The sequence below is a fragment of the Sinocyclocheilus grahami genome, unplaced genomic scaffold (assembly GCF_001515645.1).
Source record: "Sinocyclocheilus grahami isolate Dianchi unplaced genomic scaffold, SAMN03320097.WGS_v1.1 scaffold363.1, whole genome shotgun sequence".
NCBI lineage: Eukaryota > Metazoa > Chordata > Actinopteri > Cypriniformes > Cyprinidae > Sinocyclocheilus > Sinocyclocheilus grahami.
In genome coordinates this window covers 562,011-573,395 of record NW_015505542.1, presented here as the reverse complement: position 1 = coordinate 573,395, position 11,385 = coordinate 562,011, and the positions used below count along the sequence as shown (strand labels likewise).

Sequence of the window (11,385 nt, the reverse complement as noted above, 5' to 3'; positions counted from 1 at the left end):
CAGAAATCTTGCTTGTTTGTAGGTGACCAAATACTTATTTTCAGTCCAGAGCCTCCATCATAACATTATAACAGGAACCTTAGAGACCTGCACTATCCTAACGCAGCAGAGTGTGGCACGGGACAACCCGCGAGTGCGGGTGCGGGCGTGTAGACACTCGTTTGTGCGGGATGCGGGAGAATAAGAGTGTACTCACACTAGGCAATCTTAACCGTGCCCTAGCGCGTTTGACTAGTGTGATCGCTCCGTGCCGTGCTCGGGTATGGTTCGTTTAGCCGTCCCTGGCTCAGTTGGAAGAGGTGGGCCAGACCACGGTTCAGTTATAGATCAGTGAGTATGAGCGCTAACCGCGCCGGAGCGCGGAACTTATGATACGTTGCGTGAACATTTCTGAGCAGCAAGAGTGATAGATCTGTAAAGCAATATATTGTGAGAGAGGGCCATGTGTTACCACATCCCAAAATAATTTGATCGGGAGCATTCATGTGAGCGCTGCTGCAGTCTTAGACCCACCCCAAATGGTTGAGACACGTGAGACGTGTGATGACACCCATCCGCCCCTATTTTGATAGCTCCGCCCCACACATACGTAAGCAACCCAGGCAACGATTCGTTTTGTGAAACAAAGCAAAACCAATGTTACAACCTTGTCTACAGTCTACAGTGTAGCGTGCGCGACAAAATACTATGGAACTCATTATAATCAGTGATGCTGTCTACACCATAGATATATATATATATATGGTCTACACTGGATGCGGCACGACAAATCCCCGACAGAAAACTACTGCTGCGTTCTATTCATGACGTATTGACACAAATTTCAAATGATTTTCAACGGTCGCTTTGTCGCGTCCAGTGTACTAGACAGACTTTAGCAGGCCTTCCGCTCCTTGAGTTCTCTCCAGCGCTGTAAAGCTGATCCGATATTTACATGGGTCCTACTTCTTGCCTTATTGCCTTAAGCCTTCTTTTGTTCCACAGACGTTTTCCTCTTTTGTTTTTTATCCGCCATCTCTATCTTTCTGTTGCTCGGCTCGGCTAATGTCTGTCATGTGCACTGAATGCTCTCTCCTCCACATCATGAGAAGACAAGCCCCTTACTGCTGATTGGCTACAAGTTTGTTTTGCTAGTCGGCCTGAATCCGTTTTCTAAAGTGTTTTTGAAAAATCGCTTACCCCACCTTTAATGCGTTGACGCAATAATAACGTGTTAACTTGCCCAGCCCTTTTATATATATTTTTTTATATATATATATAAAATCTGTATTTAGTCACCTTTTAAGAGAAATTCTGATAATTTATGGTCATTTATGGACCAATGTTAATTTGTATAATTTTTTTTACATTACATCTAGTCATTTAGCAGACACTTTTATCCAAAGCGAATTACAAATGAGGACAATGGAAGCAATCAAAATCAACAAAAGAGCAATGATATACAAGTGCTATAAATTATTATTATTATTTATATATCTTTATAGTATTTATTCATATTTTGACTTGCCTTTTATATTTGCAGTTTTCATTAAAATTTTTATGATGAGTTTTAATAATTTTATTATGTGCTTTTGTAATTAATTAATTAATTAATTAATGTATTTGTTTACTATTTCTAAATAACCTTATTTATATTTCTTATATTATATATACTTATATTTCTGTCATTTTAAAAATTCAGTGATTAGTTGCCAAAGAGACATTTACCATTTTCATTTTTTCAAATTCTTAAACTTTTTATCTTAATATTAGATTTAAATGTAATTTTATTTTAGCTTTATTTCAGTTAACAAAAATGATTTTGAATAGTTTTAGTTGACAGTAACAACACTGTCATGGACTGGATTTGAATTGTTTAATTGTTTTACACCAGCCTGTTTTTATTAGATTTTTTTGGTGGTATAGTTGATTTCAGATTTACCCACCCATAAATGACGTGTAAAAACAAAAACTGTAGTTGTTCACTTTACATATCAGTCAGGCAGTTTCTTATCGTCTATTTGGGTGGTTCCTGGTCAAAATAAGTGTAGAATGTTGCTGTTCAGCACTTGAATATGTTCATAAAATTGCTACTGAACAGTGAAAACATGTAGAAGACATTAAAAACCATTTCTGGCATCCAGTTTGTGAGAGTCTAATTTGAAAGACTGTGAAATGGTGGTGGAGTGACTCATCTTTAACTTCTGACCTTTGACCCAGTCCTTCTGTCTTTCAGGAAAGGAATCGCCCTTTTGACCCATTCAACTTGCAAACTTTGGAGAATTCCTTAATGGATATGATTGGGACAAACCATGACAAAGGTAAACATCACCCTGCTGCTGGCCCACCAATGACTATCGCTGATATTATATGGAGGAATCATTTTGCAGGTTAGGACTATTTATACATCCATGCTTCTATGTTCTTTTGGCCTCAGAATTTTCAAAACACTTGGCTTCAATTATGGTTATTTGTTTATTTTGGTGTATTTTTCTGCCACTATATTTTAATTCATGCTTTTAATAATTGTTATTTATTAATAACTGTTGCAAAATATTGTGTAAATATTTTAAATAATATAATACACACTACTGTTTAAAAGCCTGAGGTCATTAAATACATTTTTTTAAAGAAGTACTTTTGTTGAGCAAGGATGCATGAAATTGATCAGACTGACAGTAAATACATTTACAATGATTTAATTTTTGAATAAATGCTCAAATATTTAGCAGCACAACTGTTTTCAACATTGATAATAATAATAAATATTTCTTGAGCATCAAATCAGCATATTAGAATAATTTTTTTAAGGATCATGTGACACTGTGGACTAGAGTAATGATGCTGAAAATTCAGCTTTGCATCACAGGAATAAATTAAATTAAACTATATTCAAACAGAAAACAGTTATTTTAAATTGTAATCATATTTCTTAATATTACTGTATTTTTGATCAAACAAATGAAGCTTTGGTGAGCATAAGAAACTTCTTTCAAAAACGTTACAAAACCCCACACAGTACAGTAGTGTAAATTAATGTAAATGCAACTGTCTACTGTATATACAGAAATGTTTGTCAAATGTATTTGTTTGTATTTTAGGGTTTTTACATTTATTCTTCCAGAATTTTGAACGGAACCGTATTCAGTGATTCTGTACAGTCCATTTGCTGAAGGGAAAGTTTAGTAGTTGTGGGAAATTTTCTCATGTGATGATGTTTTATGATCACACTAGAGTCTCATGGGATATCACGAGAGATGGCTTTCCTCTTGTAGACAATGGAAACGTGTAAAACAGGAGGAGAGGGAAATTGTTTTTATGTGCTAGCCTGGATGCATGGAGAGCCACATCAGGGGCCCCGTCTCAGGTGTGGAGCTGTTTTTCCAGATCTGGGTGAGAGAAGAGCTGTGAAGAGCTGCATTGTGGGAATAGATTGTCTTCTGAATCCACATTAATCCAATTGAATTTGGAGAAAAAAATTGTGTTTTGAAATGCAGAACAGAATAATCTGCATCCGAGCACAGTCTCATTCGCTTTCTGAGGTCCCAACATTGACACAAACACACACACACAGTCACAAAGATGCCTTTGTGCAAGCGCACGGACACAGATTTCTTTTGGCCATCTCAAATGATCTGTCTTGTGTAACTGTGACCAAAGTTTTGAACCAAATCGGTTGTTTCCTACACGTCATAGGTTTTGAAAAATCTTCCAGAGCTTGACTGATACTTGGCAGTCTGATTTCATTATGCTCAATAACTCAGCCATAATGATCAGACTGAGCTAGCTGATGAGAGGAATATATTTGAGGATACATCTGTACAAACCGGTTCCTCTCATTACAGTTAGAACTAAGAAACGCTTGACAGGGTGACCTGTAATCTGGGTCGCTGAGGTCCGCTGGGTTCAGGCAGAGCTCAATTTGACCCTGTAGGCCAAAGTTGAGATGGTAGCTAAGATCATGATGCAAGATGTTTGTCAAGCCTAGGCTGGTGTGACTTTGAACGTTGACATTGATGAAAGTGTCTCAGAGTTCAACTCGTCCCGTATCGAAGGCCCAGGATAATATGTACAAAGAGCGTACGCCAAAATGTCTCGTTTTTCAAACTGTCACTCTTATTTGAGCTCGTGTATTCGGACAATAAAAGATCAGCCTTCATGCTGAAGGTTTTTCCGTTTGCTTAAATAATTAGTATTGTTTAGTGATGTAACTGCATCATTTTTGATAAATTTGTATTCAACAGGGCTGTCAATTAAGACAATCTATTTATGTTTAGGAAAGAAAACTAAGCAGCATTTATAGTTATATTGAACAAAGTCAAAGTCAAAATAAAATAAATGCCTTAAAAGCATTTAAAAAATAACTTGGAGCTAGGTCTCATTTGTTAACATTAGTTAATGCATTAACTAACATGAACTAACAATAAGCAATATGTTTTACAGAATTTATCAACTTTTGATAATGTTAGTTTAATGAAAATGTTCACACTCATGTTAGTTGACAGTGTGCATTTATTAGCAAACAGATATAACTTAGTTGGTTAAAAATGTTGAGATTAACAGTAACTGAGATTAATACATGCTGTTGAAGTAATTGTCCATTGTTATTGTTCATATTAACTAATGTTAACTAATGAAACCTAATTGTAAATTGTTACCAACATATTCATTTGACTAGATTAAAAGGAATAGTTCACCCAAAATTGGTTCATTCCAAAACCATATGACATACAACAAAAAAGAAGACATTTTGAAGAATGTTTCAGCTGTTCATACAATAAATATCAAAGGTGACCAAAATAATATTAAACCCCACTGACTTTCATTGTATGGACAACAAAAACACCACACGTTAAAAATCATATGGGTGAGTAAATGATGCCAGAATGTTCATTTTTGGGTGAACTATCTCTTTATCTGTTTGTCTCAGATTGTTCGCAGCAGTTTTTCCATTCTCAGTGCATCACATTTCACGGTAGGGTCTTTTCTATTAATAGTTTAACATTGTTTGTCTTTCCTTAAAGGTGCCCTGTTAGGGTGGTGTGAAGCTCAAGGTGTGTGAATGTTGATGTGAGTGTTGCACAATTTCAAGGACATTACAATCTCAGTCGGATTTTCCACAGCAAAAGCTTGTACTGACGGCTCTTAAAGCCAATTTCATGGGACTTTGAAATTGTCAGGATTTAATAATGTTGACCATTAAGAGTTCTTCTTTCAAAATGCAATATAGTTCAATACCAGGGATATGGAGATCAATTCAGCTCCATGTGCAAATTGTTAGATTTTTCCCATTTTCAATGGTCAAAAATCAAATGTAGGTCACTTTGCCTACAGCAGATTATCGTATTTAAAGAGGAATAATGTTGAAACTCAAAATGTATATGAATCACTAATGAAAGAAATTTGCCATTGAAATTTCTTAGTTTTAATATAATATAATTCTTAATTCACATTGCAGTTTACCTATTTTCAGAACAATTCTGAAATGAAATTGACCAAATTTTAGATTTCATGATGCATTGCATCATAATTGTACTAAAACCATTGTCAGATCCAATATTTTTCTTATTAGGTTTATAGGTGCAGTAGGAGATCTTGGAAAATGCTAACTTTAGCCTGATAGCACTGAAAGCGAACGTCCCACCTTCCCTGCAATCACCGTCCGAAGCCACTCCCCTGAACGTATATACGCTCACAGACCAGAATACCAGAGACAGCATTACTACAATAGGCTACATCAGCGGTTCCCAATTACAGTCAGGAGTAAATAGTATTTATTTACAGAGGTATATTATGTCACACTTCTCTAGTAAGTTTCGTCTGTGTGTGAAGACACTGCGCAGCGCAAATCCGTGAATGAATGTTCCGAAGTGAAGTAAACTTCAACGGATTTCCCCCGCTCAGGGAGTAGGGAGCAATGAACACTGCGTAGGGATCATATCGATCGGAACACAGTTCATGCACATAGCTCACTTCTAATGAGCTGGTTATCTGAATCGGGTGTGTTAACTAGGCGAGACATGCAAAATATGCAGAGCGGGGGGCGCGAGGACTGGAATTGGGAACCGCTGGGCTACATCATGTGTCATTCACCGGTGAGAAAACTTTAAAAGTACTACAATACCAGGAAGGAAGATCGGGTTGTTGATGTTTGCCTGCTATTCTCTCTCTGTCTGCACAACGTGCGTAATGTGCTGATGACGTATTATGTCTGCGCAAACCGGGTGCGCAGAGGTATGCTAATACATACGTTGACAGGCAGGTAGAAAAGCCAATTAAAACGCTCGAACCGAGCGTTTTGATTGGACGAACATTACTTGGCCCTACGTCTTCCACAGAGTATATAAATACATTTAGACCACTTAACTTAATGATTGCTATCAGGATGTGATGAGACTTTCAACCAGCATAACAAAAAATGTTTCTGAAGACAATCACCTATTAAGTGTTTAATATATATTCCACAAGGTTTGAGACACAAGCTTTAAAGGAACATGCCACTATTTTTGAAAATAGGCTAATTTTCCAACTCTCCTAGAGTTAAACAGTTGAGTTTTACCATTTTTTAATTCATTCAGCCGATCTCCGGGTCTGGCGGTAGCACTTTAGCTGCAGCTTAGCATAGATCATTGAATCTGATTAGACCATTAGCATCTCGCTCAAAAATGACCAAAGAGTTTAGATATTTTTCCTATTTAAAACTTGACTCTTCTGTAGTTACATCGTGTACTAAGATGTCCCCAGCTAGGTAACTTCCAATAAGCCTATTTTCAGGCGCTGCGTAATATCATTGCGCCTGCTGCACCCATGGTACGGCAGCAAAGTTCCTTGATTATTAAGCCGAAATGAGAGTATAGTTCCTAACCATATCGGCCTAGAAAATCGCAACTTTTCAGTTTCCGTCGGTCTTCGTACACGATGTAACTACAGAAGAGTCAAGTTTCAAATAGGAAAAATATTGAAACTCTTTGGTCATTTTTGAACGAGATGCTAACGGTCTAATCACATACAATGATCTATGCTAAGCTGCAGCTAAAAGTGCTACCGCCAGACCTGGAGATCGGCTGAATGGATTAGAAAACGGTAAAACTCAACTGTTTAACTCTAGGGCAGTTGGAAAATGAGCCTATTTTCAAAAATAGTGGCGTGTTCCTTTAACCCTTTTGTAATTGTGCCCCATTGTTGAAGCTACAAGTCCTTAGATGTTGTATTCTAACCTTTATTTTAAGCTGGTGTGTCAGGGGAAAAGTTGACTTATGTGTATCTGTCATAACAAGACTAGAAAGACGCTGACATTTGCTTCCAGAGTTCAGGCCTGATCAAACAGCGAGAGGGGAAAGGGAAATGCATGATTTGCATAACCATAGACCCTTGTGAGGAAATGTCTGGGGAATATGTTCGGCTTTATTTTTGAGGTGTCTCTTCCCTGTCAAAAGAATACTGATGTTAATCTTAACTGAATGTGAGCTGTAGGCTTCCATTAAAAGTAGGTGCATCTTGCATGAGAATACTGGCAAATCCAGCTAAAACCAGATTAAGATGGGAGCATGGTAACTGGTTTCCAACAGGTCCAAGTTGGTCATTAGCTGGTTTTTAGGTGATTGACTAGCTAGACTGCCATTACCTGGCTGGGCTTGTAGACTATCTTGCAATAAACAGCTACAAAGCTCTCAAAACCAGCTTGACCACTTTAAGCTGTTGTGCCCTGGTTTTATACTTGGTAGTTCATCTGGTGAACCCCGTAAACCAGCTTGGAACATGTTTCAGCTACCATTTTAAGATGGTTGTATATTATACGAAATGGTAATGTTCAAACCGGCAGAGATACTCAGTCTGTCCATTATGTCACTGTTGGGTCAGAAGAACCACAGCTGCAGTTGGTTAAAGACGTGCTGGAGAGAAACGTATTCACCACCGGCTCTTCCAGCTGTCTTGAAGTCTGAAACAAGTGAAACCAGCCTCAGAATTACAGCCACTCTAAAATATTTACATGCATCACTTTAATATTCCACAGAAAGTGCAACAATATTGAATAACATTAAGGTTGAGGCTTTGTTTATAACCGTACTCATTTATTTATAGTTTACATTTCAATAAGTGTCTCCCATTATCTGCTTGACCTCAAATTTGCTCATGCAAATTCTCTCACATTGAATGTTTTAACCAAATGTATGTTGGAAAGGAAGTATTTGTCCATTTATTTTAGTACTACGTGTTACTACTTTTGTATTCCAGCAAAAGTCCAAATATCTTTAAAACAAAATTATTGACTAAATTTAATTTTATGCCTAAATGAATGTAAACACAACATGCACTTAAATTCAAGATGATTTGCGTAAAAATTATCTTATAGATTTTTGTTTGTCAGGTAAATTCAACTTCTTGTAGCAATGCATAAAATGTATATATGTTGATTGTTAAATGAACGTTTACTGCTGTTCTGCGAAATTTCACAGGTGAGATCCTGTCGTTTCAATAGAAATTTCTTCAAGACGAAATTTCAGATTTTGCCATTGGTTCAGTTTGGTCAAGCAAATTCGCTGCTCGGTCTAGAAATGATTTCTGTTGTTGCTGTGCTTCATACATCACTACACTAATTAGCAATAGACAGTTTACATTTTTGCCCCACAAAATTTTGGCAAATGTGACCACACGCTTTGGGTAAACGTCTCTGCCCAATGCATTAGGTAATGCACATGCGATCTTGTTTTTAGGACCTTTAGTTCTATAGTCTGGAAAACAAGAGGAAGATACTTACAAATAACAGTTTTTTTGTTTATTGTATGTGAGTATTGTTTGAATTAAATGTCACTGCTGAGTCATTCTGAACAAATGACTATGTATTTGAAGCGTAGGCTTTCTATAAAGGGCATTGTGCTGTTGATGAGATGAATCACGGGGTGATCAAAGGTGTTGATGCTTTATGATCAAATCGTGATGTGCCGTTCATTTAGAATCAACTTTACACCTTTTTATTAGTGTGCATTGGCTATCATTGGCACATGTGCTGGCGGTTGAGCTGATTTGATTTGAATTATTGAGAAAATAGTCCAAATATGAAGGATGTGCTCCCAGCACAGCTGATGGTTCTCACCAGAGACACTATATATAGCACAACACACTAGTCCGAACAACACATGCAAGCTGGGAAACATTTGCCCTGTACGTCTTACAACCTCACAGAGCCAAATACCTGTTGAAACCGTACCACGTAGTGCAAATTTCTCATCGCTTGCCATTGTTTGCCATTGGTTGAACCACTGAAGGGCAGAGCATCTCTGGTATTCTCGGTGCGCTGTGGGGAAGAACTTTGCAAATGTGACTTGCAACGGTTCAGAATTTGCGTAAGAGCCCGTCGAGGCTTGCTTACAGCGTTCTCTGGAAGCCCACAGGAGCTTTGCTGTCATTTGTAATCAAAACTGCTAATGCAGGCACATTAGAGCTCTGACTCTGAAAATAAATCAACAGCTGTTTTACGGCCATGCAAATTAACTCTTCATGTAGTTACAGAGAACCCATGTGTGTGTTTACTTGGCAGGTGCCTAGGTGTTCGACAAATCCTTTGGGGATATGTCCTCATTAAAAAAACAATTCATAAATAGATGTTTATTAATCTGAAAATCCGAATGCAAGTGTTTCATTATAATTTAACTTTAAGCACACTATATTAACATTTTGAAATGAGTTACAGCACAATTCATAATACAATGCAAGTACGCTTTGCATTTTTCGTCTAAAACCGTAGTTTTGTTACTTTTAGTCTGAAAGCTTTAAAGCAGTCTGTATGCTAAAATTCATCTGCACTCCTAAACATTCACAAAAAAGCAGAAATAGGCATTTAAAATTAATAGTCTTCCAGGTGAATTGGTTAAAAATATTGTTTTTTGAGGCCTTTCATGTCAGTTTAGTGAATTAAACTCTAATATTGCGTAAAAGGGTAATAAACTGGTTTACAGTATGTCAGATGTCTCAATGGTTTCATAACTCTCATGGCTTGTTTTTCTCATCTCTTTGTAGGTCGCATGGGTCTCAACTTTCACCATCCAGTAGCTGAACATATATTACCACTGAACTGTGAGTATCTCTCTCTTACTGTATCTTATTAATGCTAAATGAACACATGCTTTTAATTTCAGATGAACACAGTGCTGGATTTCTAAGGCAGTATATCTTATTATATATCCCCTCATATTTCAATCTGCTGAGATAAACTATTCAATATACACTACCATTTAAAAGTTTGGTTTATGTATGTATGTATGTATGCATGTAGGTAGTAGGGCTGCACGAGATATCGAAATATCGCAAATGTAAATATCGCAATATGCATATCACAAGGGCGTGCGATATCTGAATCATTTTAATAATAGGCTACTTAAATCAAAACGTTGCAAAAGGTCAACGTTTTAGTTTGATGCATATAGCAGAGAATTGCTTGACGTTAAAAAGAGTCTTTACTCTTTGCCGTCTCGTCTTGCTGTCTGACTCACACCTGAAGCTCTCGCACATCGTCCCTTCGGTTCTGCCGCACACGTGCAAAGCACGCGCACACAGAGAGACGCATTTCAGACCGAGTTGATTCGTCTTTCGCACAATTGTGTCAATAGTACCCGTCTCGACGAACATTCTCGTAAACGCAGTCAGTTACGTTTTAAATGAATGTAAACAGCTGAGAAAGAAATCGGATGTGTATCATTATACTGGATCCGTGCAGTCGGATTTAAAGGGACATGCTGCTGAATATGTCACTAATGTTAATCAAACAAAACAGCTTACTCTAAATTGAATTCATACCGTGAACACTATGCAGTGTTATTTTACACTTAATTATTACATTTCTGTACCTGAATACTACTGTTTATATTATCTATGCTTGTAAATTGTGTATTTCTTTTTTTCCTTTTTCTTTCTTTTTTTTTTACTGACTGTTCACTTGCCTTTAATCATGTTTGAACTTTCTCAGACTATAGTTTTTGCTGTGCTTTATGAAGAAGTACTTAAAGTGTGTGGAAAGCAAAGTTACAATGATATACATTTTTTTTTTACATTTTCTGATTTGTGACATTACTTTTTAAGTAATGCTAAAACACTGCTGGTCACTTTCAGAAGTTGTAGTGATTCTTTATTTTCCAAAAAAGAATGTGAAACAAATTGGTTATATAATTTTCATTTTTAAATATTTTAAAATTATAATTGAAATTGATTTTATACACTTTAAGCAATATCGTATCGCATATCGAATATTGCATTTTTAACAAGGTATCGCATATCGCATTTTTATTCAATATCGCACAGCCCTAGTGTAGGTAGGTATGTATGTATGTATTATATATATTATATATAAAAATAAATATAGGTATATACATGGGCGACATTTGACTCTTGAGTCGGGGGGGCAAGAAAAAA

General features: G+C 36.7%; 1 protein-coding gene across 1 annotated transcript in view; it reads left to right on the top strand.

Annotated features, from left to right (window-relative positions):
* LOC107549134 (cytoplasmic polyadenylation element-binding protein 3-like) overlaps nucleotides 1–11,385 on the top strand; it is a 46,334-nt gene that overhangs the window by 6,244 nt on the left and 28,705 nt on the right. The window contains exons 2-3 of the mRNA XM_016230117.1: nucleotides 2,216–2,300; nucleotides 9,997–10,053. Coding sequence (XP_016085603.1) covers nucleotides 2,216–2,300; nucleotides 9,997–10,053 — 142 coding nt within the window. The remainder of the gene's footprint in view (nucleotides 1–2,215; nucleotides 2,301–9,996; nucleotides 10,054–11,385) is intronic.